At 39.5% G+C, this 21,474-nt stretch overlaps 3 protein-coding genes across 11 annotated transcripts; 1 reads left to right on the top strand and 2 right to left on the bottom strand.

Annotated features, from left to right (window-relative positions):
* Positions 1 to 513: 513 nt before the first annotated feature.
* LOC107037092 (mediator of RNA polymerase II transcription subunit 8) lies at positions 514 to 14,480 on the top strand. 9 transcript variants are annotated; one of them, XM_015255434.2, is made up of 8 exons: positions 514 to 585; positions 834 to 936; positions 11,613 to 11,796; positions 11,881 to 12,126; positions 12,354 to 12,362; positions 12,423 to 12,593; positions 12,653 to 12,770; positions 13,805 to 14,480. In XM_015255434.2, the coding sequence occupies exons 3-8, from the start codon at positions 11,632 to 11,634 to the stop codon at positions 13,882 to 13,884; spliced, it is 789 nt and encodes a 262-aa protein (XP_015110920.1). In that variant the 5' UTR covers positions 514 to 585; positions 834 to 936; positions 11,613 to 11,631; the 3' UTR covers positions 13,885 to 14,480. The 9 variants fall into 9 exon arrangements, with proteins under 9 accessions (XP_015110920.1, XP_015110922.1, XP_015110919.1 ...); XM_015255436.2 differs by lacking the exon at positions 12,354 to 12,362; XM_015255435.2 differs by lacking the exons at positions 514 to 585; positions 834 to 936 and having other exon boundaries at positions 11,557 to 11,796.
* On the bottom strand, positions 13,816 to 16,469 carry LOC107037002 (protein RRNAD1). Its single transcript, XM_015255308.2, has 3 exons — positions 16,273 to 16,469; positions 14,853 to 15,451; positions 13,816 to 14,277 (listed from the first exon to the last, which is right to left on the bottom strand). Exons 1-3 carry the CDS (start codon positions 16,467 to 16,469, stop codon positions 13,910 to 13,912), a joined length of 1,164 nt encoding a protein of 387 aa, XP_015110794.1. The 3' UTR covers positions 13,816 to 13,909.
* Positions 16,215 to 21,250, bottom strand: LOC107037090 (presequence protease, mitochondrial). Its single transcript, XM_015255426.1, has 2 exons — positions 20,882 to 21,250; positions 16,215 to 20,173 (listed from the first exon to the last, which is right to left on the bottom strand). Exon 2 carries the CDS (start codon positions 20,168 to 20,170, stop codon positions 17,087 to 17,089), a length of 3,084 nt encoding a protein of 1,027 aa, XP_015110912.1. The 5' UTR covers positions 20,171 to 20,173; positions 20,882 to 21,250; the 3' UTR covers positions 16,215 to 17,086.
* Positions 21,251 to 21,474: the final 224 nt, after the last annotated feature.

Below are 21,474 nucleotides of genomic sequence, written 5' to 3'. Positions count from 1 at the left end.
CAACAGCCTAAACAGATAAAAATGAATACACACTGGTTTCATATGACAAAAATTAATTAGAGCGAGGTTGAAGACTCACGCTGTTCCTACGATAAAAGTTCGTTCAAAAATGTATTACTATTACCTACATAGTCAAAGATGAACAAACATGATTTCGCCTCAACCGCCATAGCATTGGCTATTTATAGGGGCGAGTGGGGTAAAATGGACACCTTATAGACTTTTGTTTTAATTACTCATAACTCAGAAACAAATTTATCAATTGAACTCAGTTTAGGATCATCACAAAGGGAAAGAATTGTTCTTTCCAACGAACAAAAAAATTATCAAATATTATTAATATTTCAATCCGCCATTAACATTTTTAAAAAAAGTCGAAAGTGTCCATTTTACACCCCAATCTCCCGCCAAAAAAATCTCTGTCGGTAGCGCTATGGCGCCCTCTGCATTGAGTTTGATAAAAACAACAAATTTTGTGATTGAAGTCGATGCGCGGAAACCCACCCTGAAGTTGGCTACGAGTCACGTGACCAGAAGAGATTTGTTTGTCGTTTGGCAGAAGTCATCAAAATTTGCGAATGTGTGGTAGGCAGCTGTTAGAAAATAACTGAAAATAACTTCATCGATTCCGCTGCTTTCGTTATTTTTCCTCCAATATTATTTAACATCACGTTGACTTTCGGCTTGTACTCGAGAATCTGATCGAGACTTTGAAAGGGTCAGGTGGTCACCGTTATACCTCGCAGCATCTCCCGTACATGTGTCAATGCCTACATAGTTGCCCTAGTCATCGGGCTCATGCCGGTGGTAATAACCTTGGCTTTATTTTTCAGGAGCAATAATGAGGGTGGAGTGGTAAGAAGGTCTGGCGTCTGGTTGTAACTTCACAGATTGGGGAACTGGTCCTGAGAGTCGAAATGACATGTATTTTAACGGGTGAGTGCTTCGTTAGACCTTTAAAATTTAGAATATTCGAGGGGCACATTTTGAAATCGATCAACCAAGCATTCAGTAATTCAAAATTGAATTTTTATTTGGAAAGTGTCTAATATCAATATATCGATTTTTTTAGATTGATATAGGGTGGGTGGGGCAATATGGACACCTGGGGTAAAATGAACACCCGAAAAAGTTGGTCCTGATCAACTTTTCATCAAGACAACTTTCGACATTTTCTAACGGAATCGTTTCGGTATCTTTTTGGGGAGAGAAATTAGAGTTGGAAGAGATAGGGGAGGTTGGGGGAAAATGGATACTTTTGACTTTTAAAAATGTTAGTGACGAGTTGAAATGTTGATAAAATTTAATAATTTTTTTTTTCAATACAAAGAGCAATTTTTGCCTTTGTGATAAGCCTAAACTGAGCTCTATTGATACATTTGTTTCTGAATTATGAATAATTTTAAAAAAGTCTAAAGTGTCCATTTTACCTTACCCTCCCTTATTAACAAATACACTTCAATTCTATTAAGTTTTACACCAAAGTTTGAAATATTAGAGTAGCTTTGGATTTCCTGTTTTTCTACGGAAATCACTTTGAAATTATTTTTTTTTTCAATGAACAGTTCCACGTTGTACATAACTGACCTTTTGTCCACTTGCGAAATTTGTGAGATGACTATTTTCCACTTACAAGGAAATCACCATAAAATAATGGGGGGGAGAGGATAAATGAGCAAAGAAAAATTTGGTTTACCATCCCTCTTTCAGGGGAACATAATTTTCGGCAGAACAAATTTTTTTCTTCCCTTAAGGGACTTCCACAGTAATCAAAGAGGAGTAGAACGAAATACTCTATTTAGCTGAAACTTTGAGGATATATTCTTTCAGTGATTAGAGATATCCTCCCGAAGTCCGAACACGCTGAACCACGTAGATTATTAAGGAGAAAATATCAAAGATATGGTATTAACATAGAGCCTTATGGCAGTACTTTTTCAAAAATCGCGGAAAAATAATCGACAATACTAGAAAAATCAAAACTCTTCACAAATAGAACCGCATATATCTCAGGAACATTTTCTCACAATTTCATTATCCGTAACCACACGGATTATTTTCAATTATTAAAAATGTATGGCATGGTTCGGGATTCTGGTTGAGCTAGGGGAAAATGATGGCTGAACACGACGTTTTTTTTCTAACAATTTTTTTATTCAATATTACAACATTATTTACAATTATTTAGAGTCTTTACATCATAAAAAAACAGGTATATAAAAAATTAACGGTTTATATTTAAATTTCTTAAACTATGGTCTCATTCAGACGCTCGAATTTAAATATTGTATTTTTATTTTAATGTTTCCATCAAAATATCGATCTTTTTTTTTAAATAGTGCTCCAACTAGTAGCATTTAATAACTGTCAAGTTTTGCGCCCAAAAAAAAAAAGGTTATCTCGTACTTAAAGTTGAAAAAAAAGGCGCTCAAGTAATTGCAATTTAAGGGGTGAAAATAAATTATTTAAGGCCCGGGTGTCCTATCTTTCGAATGTTATCTGGATTTTTTTTATCTTTCGTAATCCAAAATTGTCAATTGAGTGGTACATCATGTAGAAATACCCAAAAATTATGATAGAGTGATGAAAAAAAAATAGAAAAAATTCTGAACTTTTTCAAAGGGCGTTTTTAATTGAGATTCAAAATGATTTGAAAAAAGTGGAAATTACAAATATCTGATTCGCTGTGGCAAATTATCTATTAGCTGTCATTTTCCATGGTGGATAACAAAACACTAATTCCTCATGGGAAGTGACAGCTAGGTATCTCAATTTTCAAAACAGTGGTATGTAGTCATCTGCCATTTTTATGTGATAAAAGTGTGATTAAAAAATTCTCCAAAATATTACAACTTTTTTCAAAGAGCCTTTTCCGTAAAAAATGTCTGTGCAGTGTGAGAAAAGATTTACGAAATCGGTCTTTCCCCTGCATGATATTGGGTGACATTGATACAGGCAGCTATTTGTCACCCTAAATCAGATACATTTTTCAATTTCTTGTTATTCAACTTATTTTGTATATAAATAAAAAATGCCCTTTGAAAAAATTAAGAATTTCTTCTACTTTTTTTTCATTATTCATTCATAATTTTTCAAAACTTCTGCATGATGCACGACTCAATTGACAATTTCAGATGACGAAAGATAAAAAAAAAACATCGAGATAACGTTCGAAAGATAGTACACCCGGGCCTTAAATAATTTTTATCTATCTGAGGACATCATTGAGATGTTTATTAATGTATTTTTCGTTGAGATCATTAAAGATTTTTGGAATTAATGAGTAATGAGCATTAATCTGTTCTTCTCAGTTATTAGCGCTACATTTGCGCTCAATTAGTGAAAAAAAAGAGAAAAAAGGAACTGTCCTAGAGTGGACGGAAGTTGCCTCTAGCAACTCTGTTGTTACCTCTATATCTGTTTTTGTTTTGTTCTTTGTATATTTGTTCTCTGGCTTTGAGCTCGAGAATGTATTTATCTGTGTCTTCTAGCCGCCAGTATTTTTTTCTTACTCAGTAAAAGTCGTTTATGTCATCTGAAGGGATTTCTCTGGAATATTTTAACTCTCTTTCCAGGAAATCGTCAATTGGGATTTTGGTGTTTTTTTATGTCTGGGAATATGGAATAGAATTGGTCTATTCATTTCGTCTTGGAACTTTCCTTGTTTATCGAAGGATGTAAAATACTGTGGTTTGATATTGCCAGCGCGGGCTCTGCCAATGGCTTCTTCATTGTTAACAAGTGAGAATGAGTTAATGACATCGTTTTTGATGTGCTTTACGTTCTCACAATAATTTCTTGTGAGTTTTAGCATAAAATGATCTATTCTGGGTATTTCAGCTTGTTCATAAAGATATTTGTTACTAATTTGGTGTTGAAAGTTTGAGTGCTCGGATCTATATAGGAATATTAATGTTCTCAAACATTTCTTTTCGAAAACTCTAAGGCATTCTGCTTGATGAGCGCCCAAGTTCCAGAGGATTTTGGCTCCATAGGTCAGAAGAGCGAGAATAATATGTGGGATCTCGTAATATCGTCATATTACTCTCGCTCTTTTGTTAATGCGTTTGTTATGGAAAAGAAAGCCCAGAGATTTATCTCTTTCGTGCTTTTTCAATTTGGGTGTCTGTGTGATTGGAACAACTGACTAAATTGTCAGTGTTTATCCCCAAGTATTTAACAAGATTCTTGTGTGGGATACTTGTTTCTTCGTTGGTTTCCTCATTTGTCATTTTTATTTCAAAGTTTTTTATGCTAGTTTTGTGGATCTTAGACATATTTTTTATTGGGTTTCTGAATAAAATCGTTTCACTCTTACAGATAAGAGGTTGACCTTAAGATCCCACGCTGAGTACATGGCGTTTACTTTATTTACGAGAATATTTAATGATTCACAAATGACATCAACATTCTTGCCTGAGACATAGATAATTCTGTCATCAGCATATGCAATTGAATTTGTTCCGTTACCACTATTCAGGCCGAACGCGTCCATTATGTGTGCGGTAAATATTGAGAATAGGTACGGGGAATTTATCGTGCCCTGTTGTAGACCTCCTTTAATTAAGAATGAGGAGCTCAATGTGTTGTTATGATTGATTACCCTGAATTTTTTTTCATGAACCAGGTTCCAATTGGTGCGAATTAATGGAATCGGAAATTCATTTTTTATGAGTAAGTAGGTGAGTCCGTTTAGCCAAACGGAGTCGAATGCTTTCTCAAGATCTAAGAGAAATGCTCCTACCATTCTATTGTGGGATAATTCTTCATTAACATCAGAAATAAGTTTATTCACGGCATGCAGTGTTGAGTGATGGTATCTGAAACCATATTGGTTATCGGCAATGATTTTTGTTTGTTTTTCAAAGTATGATATTGAGTTATTGGTAATGGCTTCCTATACTTGACTTATGGATGGTGTTATGCTCATTGGACGGTAGCTCACTGTTTCATTAAGGCTCTTTCTTTTTTTATGAATGGGGATGACTATTGCTGTTTTCCATTGATCGGGAAAATAGTAATTGTTCAGTGCGTTGTTTATTATTTATTTTAGTGAGGTTGAACACGACAACGTCGGCGGAGGTTAGAGTGCGTGCGCCGAAGGCCATCACGTGAGCTGTCATTCAAACTGAATACTACACTTGTAGGTTATTCCCGGTATAAAACATTGACTTTATCATGTTTTTATTTTATAATTTATTTAATTCATAGAAAACTCGAAATAATGCATTATGGTTGATCAAACAATATATAAACTCATTAAATTTCTCTTCATATTAGCACAAGAGAGAAAAAAAAAGATTTATAATTATTTGTTTGACTCATTTGATTCCTCCATTGCGTTAGATATTCAGTTTTTCCTGTAGAATCATTCACAGTATAAGCCAAGTTAACCTCGCTAACTTCACATGTTGTTTACATCGGTTCCCTCCGTCGAGGCGTGTACTTAGTACACTGTACTATAGATTTTACAGTACAGTATAGGATTTTCTAGGGAGACAAGAATACCAGCTGCGTCGAACGAAAATACGTGGTTGTCAGATCTCTCGTGACAATTTTTATTTATTAAAAAAATCATGTAAATTTTATTTCGGAATAGAAATGATTGATAATTGATTAGTCCTAAATAATACACGAGAAGAAACCCAATCAACGGAATTTGGATAGTCATGACTTTTTTGCAATTTCATTATTTTTTTTCTAACGATGCAGCGGACTATCGGAACTGTGGAAGTTTCTTAATCCCTAATTGAAAATGTATGAACATGGAGATGAACAACAAAATTGATTCTAATTTTTTCTCTCAGTGATGTATGAGTGATGCATTCCCCAAAAGTTTCTAGAATTTTCCAGAAAATTCTAGAAAGCTTGAGATATTCTCCAATATTTCCAAAAAACCCCCAAATGTTTTAAGAAACCAGAGAATATTCTCAAATTCTGTAGCACCTCGGGAGTTTTGTTAAATTCTTCCCCTCGCTTGAGAATTTCCTAAACTTCTCCAGAAAGTCTTAAAATAGTGTTGAAGTTCCTATTGTTGCAGAGCAAAAAATACTCTTGGGATCCATTCATTCTATTCAAAAAATAATATTCAGTTAGGGGAGAGTGGGGGAAATTGAAACAACGGGGCAAAATGAAACAGTCGAAAAATGACTGTTTGACGTAATTCAAGCACAAAATTTTTTTTTGTTAAATTTTCTTTTATCAACTTTTGTTTATCAATTTTTGTTTATTCTTGAAAGTACCAATGTGAATAATAATTTTCCATTTATTAATATGAAAAATTATTGAGAAGTTTTGACGGGAGCTTTTGTCAATGGATTAATTGAAAACAAAACGATACAGAAAAATCCAAAGTCCTGAGGAAGACCCAGAGGGAGAAAAGGAAAATGTGATGCTGAATTTGAAACAAATGGAAAAAGAAAGTTGTAATCGACCTAAGCTAATCGCTTAAATCATAATCAATTGAATTATAAGACGAATAGAAAGTGATTATTCTCATCAGTACTCCCAATTATAAAAAAAAATTAACAAAAAAAATTAGTTTTACTTGAATTGCATCAAACATTCATTTTTCGACTGTTTCATTTTGCCCCGCTGTTTCATTTCTCCCACCCTCCCACCAATTATTTAACTGCCATCAACCGCCCCGCGCCTCATCTCCTCACACCCTCCGACTCAAAATCTGATTTACCTTCTAGAAGAAGAAGAATCACCCAACGGCCTTCCCACTCGACGCTATCGGTACTGAATTACTTCAGTGACGCCTACCCCCTCCCGAAGAAGGGCGCCACCCCCCGAAAAATGCTGATCGAAGGGGACAAGCACCCCTTCCGGTGGTTGCCGTCCCTCCAGCACATGGCGAGTGTGAAAATAATCGAAGCCTTGTGGAGAAATTCCGAGGACAAAGGGCTGATAATAGAAGCCTGCAAGAACACATGTGTCGACCACACGCCCGCAGGTTGGGCAGCCCTGGGGGTTTCCATCATCAACAAGATTGGAAGAACAGTGGACGAACTGTCCCTCCCCATATCGATAAAAATCTCGCTGAAGAGCTTCCTCCTGCCAATGGTAGCGAGGGCCACAAAGTGGCTAGTGGAAACTGGAACAGACGCTGCTCTGCGACCGCGAAACGACTGGCTCGAGCCAATAAGCTATCTCGTAAACAACTTCTGCTGGTCCAATGTTGGTTACGTCGATGGTGGTAAAATGTTCAAGTCCTACGTCGCCAACAGAGAAACCATTGACTTTGGAATCTGGGAGCAACTGTGCTTCTACTGCGTCGAAGACGAAATCATAAAGTTTTCCAAGACCATTGATTGGGACAATTGCAGAGAATTTTATCGCTCGCATTATCCCATTTACTGGTACTGGAAGATCTACGGAAAATTCCCGACAGAGACAATGTTCATTTCACCATTCTATCTTGACTTCAAGAAGTTGCTTGATCAGGGCCTGTATGACGAGGAGAATATCCTACGGACAATGTTCAAGTACAGCGTCAGCTGGGAATTGCGTCTCGATCAGATGGAGAGGACGTACATATCAGCGATGAAGTACTTTTGGAATCGCGTCAAGGACGACGAAGGGGTGGCCGATTTAATCTCAGACGCACTCTCAGGACATCCATCCACCGAGGGCTCTGTTTATCTTCTTACTGTTATGAAGGAGGAGGCTCTCCTCGAGGGCATCACCACCACCTTTGGCACTTACAATCGCACGCACTTACTGCGATGGCCTTGGATTCTCTTCATTGACGATTGGATAGGTGTTTTCGAGGCTGTTGATGCGCCTTTCTTCATGCGGTTTTTCAATAATATGGAGCCGAAGAAGAGGGACAACGAAGGATTCAACGAGAAAACCCTCTACGAACCCTTCGTCAAGGTCTGGAGAATCTTCCATCAGAGATTCATTTCTGATAATGAAGCTATGAATCAAGCTTTTTGGAGGATTCTCGACCGGAAAGATCATACTCTGTGCAGGCTCATGGTCAGCGGAATGGACAGCCATCAGAAGGATAATTTTATAGAATGTCTCAAGGATTACGCTAGGTTCAAATGTCATAATGAATTCTCTGTTCAATTCGCTGAGCAAGTTCTTAATGAGGTTGAACAGAGAGAATCTATTTGGGGATTGAGACTATGTTTTTAAAAATTATGCCTCATTTTTGTGATAATTGTATATAATTTTGGAAATTTGTCATATTATTCGAATAGAATTGTATTTTTTTTATCCCTTTTCGGACACTTTGGAAAATAAATCTCGTTTAGTTGAGGTATGAGTTGATACATCTGAGTGGCTGGGGGTGGAACTCCAGTCGTTTGCGTGCCAGACAAGTAACTATTCAATACACAAATTGTATGGGACTCGTCCCTTTTATTCTGCACTAGGGATATGCCACACATTTTTTAGTGATGAAACACAATTTCTCAATTTAGTTCGATGGAGATAGATGATAAATTCAATTAACAATCCAGTGACGAAGCCGTGATGAATCAAACCCAGAGTTAACTCTGGGCTGTGTTGCCAGATATTTTGGCGACAAGTCGCCGCATCTGACAACTATGATATTTGTGAATCAATTTCGGAAAAAATTGAGGATTGCCCGAGCGTGGTTTGAGCTCGTGACCTTCAGATTGCCGGTCTGGGAGTCAATTCTCCAGTCGGTGAGTGACTCAGCGTATAAGCTCGTCTCATCTACACAACACGAGCTGAGCGTATACGCGGAGCTACTCACCGACTCGAGAATGGACTCCCTGGTGCTCTACCTACTGGGCTACCGGGAGTTCCGTCACCTTCCGTCGAATTTGATTCACTTTCACGGATGACCCACCGCCGCCCTTCTATGACTCTGGGTTCATGGAAATTTTCCAGAGTTTCTCACTTTCTTCGCTGGGTTTGATCTATCAGGGAGTGATAAAACGGTTTAAGTCGACTCATCTCCCAGTTGAGTTTTTGAGCAATATTCCCGAATCTAAAGGGGATAGCGAAATTTTCGTAATCACATTTGTTGTAGCTCTCAATCGGCTCTGCAAAAAAAATTATAGCAAAACTTTTGTTATCTCCCTTAGATTCGTAGAACTTAGAAAAAAAGTTAGAAAAAAAAGCAGCCATTTTTTTCTTTTTTTTTTTTTACGTATTCTTTAAATGATACGTAAAAGTTTCAGACTGCTGAGGAGCATGGTTAATTTATAATGAATTTTTGAAAAAGTGGTCATTTAACCCGTGATCTTATGGAAATCACAAAAAAAACTGAAAAACCCAAGGAAAAAATGCAGCCAAAGTCATGAAACTGTAGACACATTTAGAACATGTGATCAATGATTTTTGGGTGAAAAAGATTGTCGCTTAGGAGCATTTTTTATTAATAATAGCGGAAAAAGTACTGAAAAATGAAATTTCTACGCATACAGCCCAAACGAGCAGCAACGTCTGAAGTACCGATCGGGTGGGGGTAGCGCAGTCAATTTAAACGTCTCTTGAGAGAGAGCGATGAAGCATTGTGATTGGAGCTCCCTCGAGCCAGTGGTACCAGCTCCTGGTGAAAAAAAAACTACCGACGATGTTGCCACTTTTTCGCATGGATTAATATTTTTTCATTTATTAAAAAAAAACAATCTGAAAACCACTCAATGCGTGGAACAGATACAAATAAATTTGATCAGCTCAAAAAATAATTTTTAACCGGAGATACTTCCTAATATTGCCTGAATTTTGAATCCGAATGGGAAACTTTTTTTTTTCAACGATTGGTTATCTGCAGGAAAACAATAGAAACCCAATTACTCCTCGCCCGATTATCCTTAAAAACTGGTCAATAGTCAGAATTGACTTGTACGTTTTACCACTTCGCTACGGAATTCAACTCAACTTCACCTTCAAAAATTAATCCTTCTGATGTCTTCATTCAAAATTGATATTCAATTTCAGTCCACTTAGACAACACATTTTAATTATAATCGGATGGTCGATTAACAGTAATCCAGTTGAGCGAATCGAATTGAGACATAATTTGAGAAGAGAATTTGAGTGATTTTTTTTCAATTTTATAATCTCAAGTTTGGTACCTGAATAATTTATTTTTCATTCATAAACGTTCAAAATATTGCTCATTAATTAAGAATTAATTGTTAAAAGTTGAAGATTTCAAACGCTTTGAAATCTCTAATGACGTCACACAGACGGTCCAGTGCAGGACCAATCACAGAATGGCTCGGACCGACCTAACCCAATCTTGTTGAGGTTTGCCTCGGCCAATGGAGGACGCCAACTCCCCACTCTCTTCTTTTTTGACCAATGAACCGTTACCTGATCGTCTTCGTGAGGTCATGACCGAAAAATTGGCCTCAAAAACGACTAATTTCCAATTAATTATCATAATAAGACATCTAGGCAATATTTCTCAATAATTTTCGCCGTTCAGATATCTATGTATTACGAGGAATTTATGAATAGGGGAATTAGAAAGAATTGGGCTTCATGCAAGTTCCCTATTATCGAGTAATAAAAAAAATTTCAGCAGTAATACCCCAAGAGGTTCAGAATTATCGGGTATTTCCCGATAGCTTCGTTGCAAATAAATGAGGGTGTCAAGTTTTGCAGATTAAAAAATTTCGGATTTTTCTGCACAACTTGGCAGGATGGTTTGTTTGCAGGGGAGCTTGAGGGAAATACCCGATTAATTTTGAATCTCGACGGGTATTTGTCGGATTATTTTTCCCAATCGGATTTTGGCCAAGCAGAGTGCAGTGGACAATATCAGAAGGTGAATTGGGGAAGATTTGAACAAATTATGTTAATAGAATAAATCGATTTCCATAGACCGTCAAATATAAGATTCTATCTGAAATGAGCCAAAAAAATAGAGAGCTACTGCGGAATATTCAGATAAAAGAAATGAAGAACTACTGCGAAATATTCAAAAGCTAGGCGGAAATATCAGAAATAAAACTGTCGGATAGTCTCAAATACTGCGCTCTGATTGGTCGAAATCCGATTGGGAAAAATAATCAGTTGTAAGACCACGAGACCTCCAAAATTATCGGATATTTACCGATTGTTTTGTTGCGTAGCAACGAGAGGGAAAAGTTTTGAAGATTAAAATCCCGAGCGCGCAGCGCGAGAGGGATTTTTGTGCAAAACTTATTCCGATTGTTGATACGCAGTAAAACATGAGGGAAATGTTCGATTAATTTTGTAGGTCGAGTGGTATTCGACGGATTATTTTTGGAAATCGGATCCTCCCCAAACCGACTCATTTTGACTTTCTTCATGACTTTCTTTCACTCCACAGGATAATATTTTACAGTTATTTGGTTAGAGAAACAATTGCAAAGCTAGAGGGAAATTATCAAAAGCTAGGGGGAAATAACCACTGTAATTTTAATTGGGAAGTACTTCGTGTTATTGAATACTGAACTCTGATTGGCCCAGGGAAGGCCAGATCCGATTACCAAAAATAATCTGAAATATTTTTATTCAGCCATCGTTTTAAATTCAGCCGCTCTTTATGGGGCATGTTGTCATGAAAACTCGCCCTATGGTTTTCATGAAGTCACATAACCTCTCAAATGTTTGTTGACGTTTGACGAGCCGATTAAAAATATTTATTGAAGGGTGGAAAGTTGAATAATCATGCAGCGAGATGAGAAACAACTGGATGCTGCCCTCGAGGCGATTATCATGAGGGTCAATGATTTGAAGACTGCAATAGCCTCGATGATCTTCAAATTGGAGCATGAGTATGAAACACTCAATTGGCCGAGTTTTCTGGACAATTTTGCACTCATTGCAGGACATGTGAGCGGATTTTTCACATTCAACAATTAATTTTGGATTGATTTTAGTGGAAAAAAAAATTATCAGTAAATTCTGTTTTTTTAGCTAACGAGTCTGTCGAAAATCCTAGCACACGACAAGGCCCCAAACCTTCGTAATTTAACAGTTCTACCTCTTCTCCTGAGCCCTGAAAAGGATGAGGAGCTGATGAGAATGACAGAGGGAAGAATCTCAACTTTTGCTCACGATCTCGTGCCTGATTACTTGAGGACAAAACCAGAACCTCAGGCTGAGCAGAAGATGATGCAGCTAGAGGTGAAAGCTGCCAATTTGAGCTATGATGCATCACACGTAAGAATTTTTGACATTTTTTTACAATCAATTCCAATATATTAGCGTCAAATTAATGTATTTTTAACGTCTTCCAATATTTAGACAATGATTTTAGTCTTCAAAAGCATAATTTTCACCCATTAAATATTTTTCGAGATTTAGATGTTTTTTTTCTAAAATTGAATTTTATTGTTTTATGATATTTAATACAAAATTTCTCTTTCAAACTGCAAACAACATCACAGGACTGCAATGTAAGCAAAATCCTTCAGTTTTCATCGACAATTGTTATAAAATAATTTTCAATATTTCAGAAACAAGTTGCCCAGTACAACAAAGTGATAAATCACGTCTGGGATATTGCGAATAAGGCGAGGGAGGAGTGGGAGAGTGAGGCTGGTGCTAGAACAGCCCAGGCACAGACCAGCAGTCCTGCTGATACAAATATCCTTGTTGCAGCTGTTGGAATGGGAAAAGGACTGAAAGTAAAACCTCAATCAGTTATCTCATTTTGAATTTTTTTCTAATTAAAAATTGTTTTCAGTCCGATGCTGTGCAAATGGTGCAATCTGGAGTAAATAATGTCCCCTCGGGGATGATCGTGGGACGTCCAGGGAGTCAACCTGGAGCTGGAGGACAGGGACCAATGGGAAATCCTCAAAGTAAGAAAATAAAATTGTCATTTAAATGAGGAGATTTGAAGTAAAATATTTTCAGACTTTTTTGGAGTGAATTAAATTTCCTCTTAAGGCCCGGGTGTACTATCTTTCGAATGTTATCTGGATTTTTTTATCTTTCGTAATTCAAAATTGTCAATTGAGTGGTACATCATGTAGAAATTCCCAAAAATTACGATAGAAGGATAAAAACAAATAGAAAAAATTCTCAACTTTTTCAAAGAGTGTTTTTAATTAAGATTCAGAATGAGTTGAAAAAAGTGGAAATTACAAATATCTGATCGCGCTGTGGCAAATTATCTATTAGCTGTCATTTTCCATGGTGGAACACCAACTCCTCATGGGAAGTGACAGCTAGGTATCTCAATTTTCAAAACAGTGGTATGTAGTCATCTGCCATTTTTATGTGATAAAAGTGTGATTAAAAAATTCTCCAAAATATTACAACTTTTTTCAAAGAGCCTTTTCCGTAATAAATGTCTCTGTGCAGTGTGGGAAAAGATTTACGAAATCAGTCTTCCCCCTGCATGATATTGGGTGACAGGCCGCCATTTGTCACCGTAAATCAGATACATTTTTCAATTTCTTGTTATTCAACTTATTCTGAATATAAATAAAAAATGCTCTTTGAAAAAATTAAGAATTTTTTCTACTTCTTTTTGATTATTCATTCATAATTTTTCAAAACTTCTGCATGATGCAGGACTTAATTGACAATTTCAGATGAAAAAAAACATCGAGATAACGTTCGAACGATAGAACACACGGACGTTAAATTGAAAAAATTCTGTTTTCATCTCTTCTGTTTTGATTAATTAATGAAATTATCCTACACCTGTAATTGTTTTTTTATGGTACTGATTTCTAACATCTGAAATCTAGTGGAATAAAGAGATAAATTAATTTTAGGAGAAAATATTTCTTGATATGAATCCAATTTCGTTTTCATTCTTTTAAAAAATCCTCTTGTTTTGTTTTTATTGATGATTAAATAATTTTATTGTCTTTCTTATTTACAGTGGGACAAATGGGGAAGGCCCCAAGTGCCATAAAAACGAACATCAAGGCCGCATCACAGATTCACCCCTACGGAAGATAAACTTCTCCTCAAATTGAAAAAATATTTAGACAGTTATTGGATTTGTCTTCGACGAAACGATTGCGTGAGACCTGGGAGACAATTTTCTATCAAGAACTGACAGTATCTTCGTTTCAGAAAAACCCTGCTCCTCCAGCCAACATCTCCTGTCATTCAATACCAAATATTCTGCTGGTGCCTGCAGGAGGAGCTGAAGTCCTGTATAAACTTCGGATAATTTTAATTTAGGCGTGTTCTCCTCCCACAGTTGATTAATCTCCTCGTAGTATTTTTTGTCCAGTTGTTGTCCATTGAAATTGTAACGGCGGGTGAAATTCTGGAAATAAGCCTCGAAATTTCGGCATTTTGATGATCTCACTGATTTTCTTCTCGTTTTTGTTAGTTTAATTTGATCTGCGAAATTAATTGCAAAGAAATGTTAGTGAATAAATTTATTGGTAAATTGAGAATTTTCATTTTTGCATCCTAATGGAAGCTTTGTAATCGTTCAAATTTGAGTTTTGAATTTTTTGTGTGATTACAATTAGCTTCATCGTCTCAGTTATTTGATTATTATACTATTGTTGAAAATCATGAATAAATCGCAATGAATTTTAGTCAGATAATCATAATCAATTGCAGAAAAAAATGATTAACTCCTGGAACATGATAACCCCCCAAGGACACTGAGTTGTACATTTGCTATTACAATATTATTAAAAGTCATGAATAATCACAGCAAATTCTAGTCAGATTACAGAAAAAATAGATGTGCGGAGACGAAGATCTATGATTGTTCTCATCTCCATGATGTCAATTAATAATAAGAGGGTCAAGGGATATTAGAGAAATAATTGCTACTTTGATTAAAATGTCATAGTGCGACGTTTCGCTAAATTATTTTAGCTTCACAAATTTTGCTAAATTATTTTAGAGATGAAGATTTTCTTTGTGAGAAACTAATGGTTCGATTTCATAAAAATCCTTACTTTTATGACAAAATAATTCTAGGACTCCTCTAGCCATCAAACAAATGGAATGCACCTCGTGATCCTCTCTCGCCATTTTTTCCCACCTCTCCGCAGGCTCCTGACACGCGAGTCTCATGAACGTCCGCCCTAGGACATCCCCTACCCCCTCAGGATTTCCAATCCCTTCGCACTCCCTTCCAAGCCCTCGAGACATCGGAAAATTCTTGAAGCCCTTTTTACCCTCGAGGCACTCGATCTTGTGATAACAACAGGACATCATGATCAGGAGACTCGCGTTCTCCATGTCCCTGAAGAGTCTCAGGGCGTTTGCGCTCAGGTCGCCACAGGAATGAAGACCGATCAGACAGAATTTCTCATTTTCATTATTTGTGAAGGACTTCAAGAGTTCTTCAATCTCGGCTGCCGAATCCTCCGTGACTTTTAGACAGAAGTATTGAACCGAGGGGCGAGAGAGCGGGTGGAGGGTGTCCCGACGATGGCTCGCGGTGGCTGTGATACTGGGGTTGGACTCCAGGCCCAGGACTCGGTAGTTGAAGAGGTGGTGGAGAAGCTGACACACGTAGCCCTGGGGAATCCACCTTATTTTGAGGATATGTCTGCAGGGAAGGGATTTTTTGAAAAATGTCATACGACATTTTTCGTGGAGAATTTAATTTTCTATAAAAAAGGTTTAGAGACATTTCTTAATAGATCCACTCGTTAACGAGAAAAATAAAAAATTCAGAATAAAGGTGAATTTTCGGAGATGAAAATAATGTGAATATAATTCATTTAAAATATAATCAATTTAAAATTGAAATAAATATTTACCAATCCAGCTCCTAAATCCACGATGACCTCCAGCCCTTCCCTCGCACACATTTCATGAGTCAATTGCGCTAGGTAAAACGCCTCATGTTGTTTTTTTTCGTTCAATCCGAGAGTCAATTGTTTCGGAATTTTTGAAAAATCATTTTTCACTTTTGAATTAATAACGAAAATATTTTTCGAAAGCTCTCTTCTGATTTTTATGCATATTTTGATAAACTGAAGAAGACTCGAGGGCCAATCTTCACGGATAAATCCCCCAATCACCAAACTATTGAGTTCTTCAATATTCAACGACTCCAAAGCGTCAATCCAACCATCAGGGAATTGATCCATCACTTTATCAACAAGAATCTCAGTGACAGGAGACTGGAACAACCAGCGATGCTCCAGCAGTAGCTGTAGGGTCTCTTTAAACGCTGTCATCTGATGAGATAATAATTAAATGAACAAATTGATTATTGTTACCAGGGAGCCAGGGAAATTTCCGTTTCAAACTCATCCTGAAAATTTCCCTCGCTCTCCGAGCCTTTCTTCTCTCCTCCGGAATAAATGAAAAAACACAATTTTTGTTTCAGCAATCGATTTAATTCCTAAAAATTTTATATACATAATTTTCATCTCCATCATCTTCATCTCCCTGATCTGCATCATCACAATCAGCTCTATCTTGTCCACCACTCTCGTCATCTGCATTATCAACTTTCTCTCCATCATCATCTCCATCTCCCTCTCCATCAAAATCCTTATCTTCATCTTCATGGCCATCATCTCCCTAACCTCCATTGTCACCATCTCCCCCTTCATCTTCATCCATTTCAGCTCTAACGCATCATCTTCATCCCACCGCCCTCATTGTCATCTTCATCTTTCTCATCGTCCCCTTCGCCTGCCTAAACTACATTATCATCATCACCCTCTCCATCAACATCCTTGTCATCCTTATCTTCATCTTCTTCATCATCATCTTCATCTCCCTAACCTCTATCGTCACCATCTCCCTCTCCACCAAAATCGTTATCATATCTTCATCATCTTTATCTTCATCTTCCCCATTATCATCTCTCTAACTTCTATCATCACCATCTCCCCCTTCATCTTCATCCACCTCAGCTCTAACGCATCATCGCCATCCTACCGCCCTCATTGTCATCTTCATTTTTTTCATCGTCCCCTTCATCTCCCTAAACTTCATTATCATCATCTCCCTCTCCATCAACATCCTCGTCATCCTTATCTTCATCTTTTTCATCATCATCTTCATCTCATTAACTTCAGTCGTCACAATCTCCCTCTCCACCAAAATCTTCATCATATCTCCATCATCTTTATCTTCATCTTCTCCATCGTCATCTTCATCTCCCTAATCTTCGTCACCTCCCTCTCCAAGCTTATCTTTATCTTCCTCATCATCATCATAATCATTACCCAGCAGCCTGAACCTTCTCCTCCTCCTCCTCCTGATCCACGACCCTCCAGTTCTCCCCCCTCCTCTCCAACAACTCTTTATTAACCCCCCCAATAATAGCCCTCCCGACTCTTGCGCCCTCCTTCCCCGGTCTCAAATACCTCTCCGCGACATTGACCACATCCTCCTTGCTAACAGCTTTCAGCAACACCCTCTGCCTCTGCACATCATCCTCAGTGATGCCATGAGTGAACCTCAACAGGCCCCTGTTCCCAGGCGCGACAGGAGCGTCGATCTGCTGGAAGACACCCAGCTTGGCTTCGTCCAAATAATTATCCTTGAAGTCAAAGGTCTTCAGGAAGTCGCAGGTCCTATCAAAAGTATCAAACGTCTTCGTGCTGTTGGGGTCCCTGAAGCTGTAGAACATGAAGACCCCCTCGGGGGACAACGAGGCGCCAGAGCCATAAGCCCCCTCCTTCTCCCTAACTTCCGGTAGCAGATAGACCGAAGAGATCAGCTTACCGAGGATTCTCAGTGCGGGGTAGTCAGGATGTGCATAGGGCACCGTCAGGATGGCTTTTGACGTGTAGTTGGTGGTGTACGGCATCACATGATGAACCCCTGACACCTTCCCCTGGGTGGCATTCAAGTCTTCATCGCCGAAGATCGAGTTTTCGTTTTGGCTGAAAGAACCAGAAGCCTTCAACGGATCATAGAAGTCCCTCTGAAGGCTGTTAACCACATTCTGGCCGTCCTGATCCTCAGAGTAATTGACAGCTGACCTCAGACGGCTCTTATCAATGACCTGCGCCCTGATCTCCCGCATCTTGTCAAGAACCGGAGACAAGTCCTTCAGCTGCGACAGCTTCTTCATCCGCGAGACGAACTCAAGACCGGATAGCTTCTCCTTCAGTTCAGCAGAAGACGACACGAGACTGGCAGCCGAACTCATCGCGTAGTGATGACCCGAGTCAGCTATCCCGCAGGACAGATCAACAGCCGAGTTTCTGATGAGAGTCTCGAAGCGTTTGAGATCGTCAAGCTTTCCCTTGTTGAACAGCTCCTCCCAGAGTTTCCACATGTCCGAGGTGTTCCTCAACAAGCAGTAAGAAGATATCAGAATGCCCTCGCTGAAATTGTTCATCCTGCTCTTGTCCTCACTGATGTGCGCCGAGAAAGCCAAGCCCCCGGACTTCAAGGAACAGAGACGATCGAAGGTCCTGTAATCGTGGTCTTCCGTTCCCATTTTGGCGACGACGTCGTTGAAGATGGGAACCAGCTCCTTCAGATCCGCCGGCAGGTGCTTCGTGTCAAGGATGCCCCTGTAGTAGAGGACCCCATTGGTCGGCTGGATCGACACCTGGAGGGGAACCCCCGAGATGGTGACATCAGACAACTGGTAACGATCAACGTCCGCCTTCAGGTCTTCGATCTTCAACGTCGGCAAGATGTTCAAGTCCTCCTTCTTTTCCTGGTCCTTCCTGAGAATCTGCCCAGTCTCGAAGATCTTGTCTAGGTCTTCCGGCGTCTGCTCTTCGATCTTCCGTTTTATGAGATTCTCCTCGGCCTCGGACGTCCTCCTATCGTAGTCCTCCTCCGGGCTCATAGTGAGGACCAATCTGTGCTTGTTCTTGAGAAGATACTTCTCCGTGAGTTTGTTTAAGTACTTGGGGTCCTGTTGAAGTTTCTCCTTGAACTTCGCGAGGGAGGAGTTCAGCCTGAGGCTCTCGACGATATCCCCCTCGTGGTTCCACAGCGGAAAGACACTAAAGAGTAAGTTCATCCCGAAGTTGGAGGACTGATGCTTGTTACTCAACTCGATCGAGTGGATAACAGCCTCCACGTGATCTTTGTCGAATCCTTTGGAGATGACGTCCTCCAAGATGTTGTCGAAGGTCTTCTCGATCTTGTGGAAGTCCTCGGGGTCGACCCCTTGGAGGGACACGACGAAGATGGCATCCCGGCACTGAGAGTCGTAGCCCGTGAAGGGACCGAATCCGCTTCCCAGGTTCGTCTCGATGAAGCCTTTGTAGAAGGCGCTGGTGGGGCCCTTCAGGAGCAGTTCCGACAGGATATGCAGTTCCAAGGTTGTCTGGATGTCCTTGATGTCATTGCAGAGGTGTCCAACAGCGATTGAACTCTGTTTAGCGGCATCCGGAGCCATCGGATCGATCTTGCAACCGATGTGCTCTCGTCGGGGTGCCTCCCATCGTTTCTCAGAGGGCACCAACGACCCGGACGTATCAATCCTCCCACCAGAAGACAGATAGTTCTCATCCATGAACTTCAGATGCTCCTCAAACGGAAAATTCCCGTAGGAGAAGATCTTGGAGTTGGAGGGGTGATAGAATTTGGAATGAAAGCCCTTCAAGAAATCGTGGGTCAGGTTGGGGATCTCCAGGGGAAGACCCCCGGAGCAGACGCCGTAGGTGTGACTCGGGAGGATTGAGTTCAGGAGCTTCTCCGCGAAGATGGTTTGGTTCTCGTTGAAGACACCTTTCATCTCGTTGTAGACCACTCCCTTGATCACTATCGGCGATGACTTGGAGGTCAAGTTCGAGTGCTCGAGCCTCCAGCCCTCCTGGAGGAAGTCCAGGTGGCGCAAGCGGGGGGAGAATACCGCGTCCGCGTAAATCGATTGAAGATTTTGGAAGTCTTTCGGATTTTGCGTGGAGAACGGGTAGATGGTGTAGTCAGCGCCGGTCATGGCGTTGAGGAAGGTCGCGAGGGAACGGTAGAGCATCTTCATGAAGGGATCTCTGATCGGGTATTTGTCGCTACCGCAGAGGGTCATGTGCTCGAGGATGTGGGGGACACCGGTCGAGTCGAGGGGAGTTGTTCGAAAGCCGATGCAGAAGACGTTGTTCAGGTCGTCGCGGTTCAAGTGGAGGTATTGGGCACCGGAGGGGGTGTGGGTCAGGCGGATTGCCTCGACGTGCATCTCCGGGACTCTTGAGACTTCGGTTACTTTGAAGTTTGAGATGTCGTCTCCTGGAGCGTAACGCAGGGGGGCCGCAAGGGTGGACGAAGGGGGGGTGGTGGCGAATGCGCGGGAGAGGGGGAGGAGAGCGCGACGGGCGAGGGAGAAGCGGTGAAACATTTTCTGGAAATTTCAAAAGATTTTTTGTTTTTCCGTGATTGACTAGGGGGAGAGTTCGCGATTGCAACATGGATGTGAGATCCACCAAGTGGGCCCTAAACTAACTACTCTTGAGGGCTAGCCAATGAAATCACTGGGAGCGAACCAATGATAGGGGTCAACCAATGAGATCACTGGGTTCCCCTTGATCTCATTGGTTCGTCCCCAAGAGTATTTAGTTTAGAGACCACTTGATGGCTCCCACATCTACGTTGCGATTGCGAATTGCTATTCAAGAATTACTTATTTTTGTGAAAGGAAAATAGGAAGAATTGAAGGTTTTCTTGTTCATCTCGTGTTTTTTCGAGGGAAATGAAGAATGAGCTTGAAATTGGAAATTCATCCGGCTTTGGAGGAAAATTTTCTCCAATCTTTGGCATTTTTTGGGGTTTCGAAGCAACTGTCGGCTCCTCGTGTGTACTGTAGGACTGGCGAAATTGTTGCACTGAGATGAATGGTGAGGGAATGGGAGTTCAATGCATAACCTATAATTCCCAGTGGAACTCTTTCCCCAGTCCTACTTTTATGTATTCTACAGGTGTACTGGCGAGATTCTAATCTTTGGGCTCCATTTTATAACATAATGGTGGGGGATAGGAATCAAGGGCTGTAATTTCTCCAGTACGAGTTTTCAAACTAACCTCAAAAAATATTTCAAAATTGTTGACTTACGTTTATATTCGATGATTCGTGGAGTTTCAACCCTTACTAACACTCTCTCACTGTGTATTTACGGTGATAAATATTTTTAATCCTCAAATATTGTCATTTCAGTCATTTTTCAGAGTTTTTAAATATGTGAATTTTGATGAACACGCACGGCAAACATACCACATATATAATTACATGAGCAGATGTAGTATGTACGTGCCTAGGTGACCGGTTGAGGCGTTTCACAGAAACTAATTTATGATTCCTGTTTTTTTACATGTTTTTTGTTCATCTCGAAATGTAAATTTATTTATGTTGAATCAATTTTAATACTAAATTATTGGGAAGCAAATGGAGCTAAAATATATGCGGAAGGAATAATCAATGTGACTAAATATCAACAAGACAAAGCATTGAATGGGATTTGAACTCTTAACCTTCAGATTACCAATGAGCTTCAACCATTTGAGCTATTCAGAGTTACCACATTTTACCATTGATTTTTATCCTCCTTAAAAAATGCTGATATTTTTCACTCAATCTAAAGGAGTTGAAAAAAATCAATTTATGAATTTGGAGAATAGTCATATCAATCGTAATCGGGAAAACTTCTG

Source organism: Diachasma alloeum, unplaced genomic scaffold, assembly GCF_001412515.2.
Source record: "Diachasma alloeum isolate Michigan unplaced genomic scaffold, Dall2.0 Dall_scaffold_00213, whole genome shotgun sequence".
In the NCBI taxonomy this organism is placed as follows: Eukaryota; Metazoa; Arthropoda; class Insecta; order Hymenoptera; family Braconidae; genus Diachasma; species Diachasma alloeum.
The sequence above is the reverse complement of the archived record's forward strand: the minus strand, read 5'-3'. Positions and strand labels throughout refer to the sequence as shown.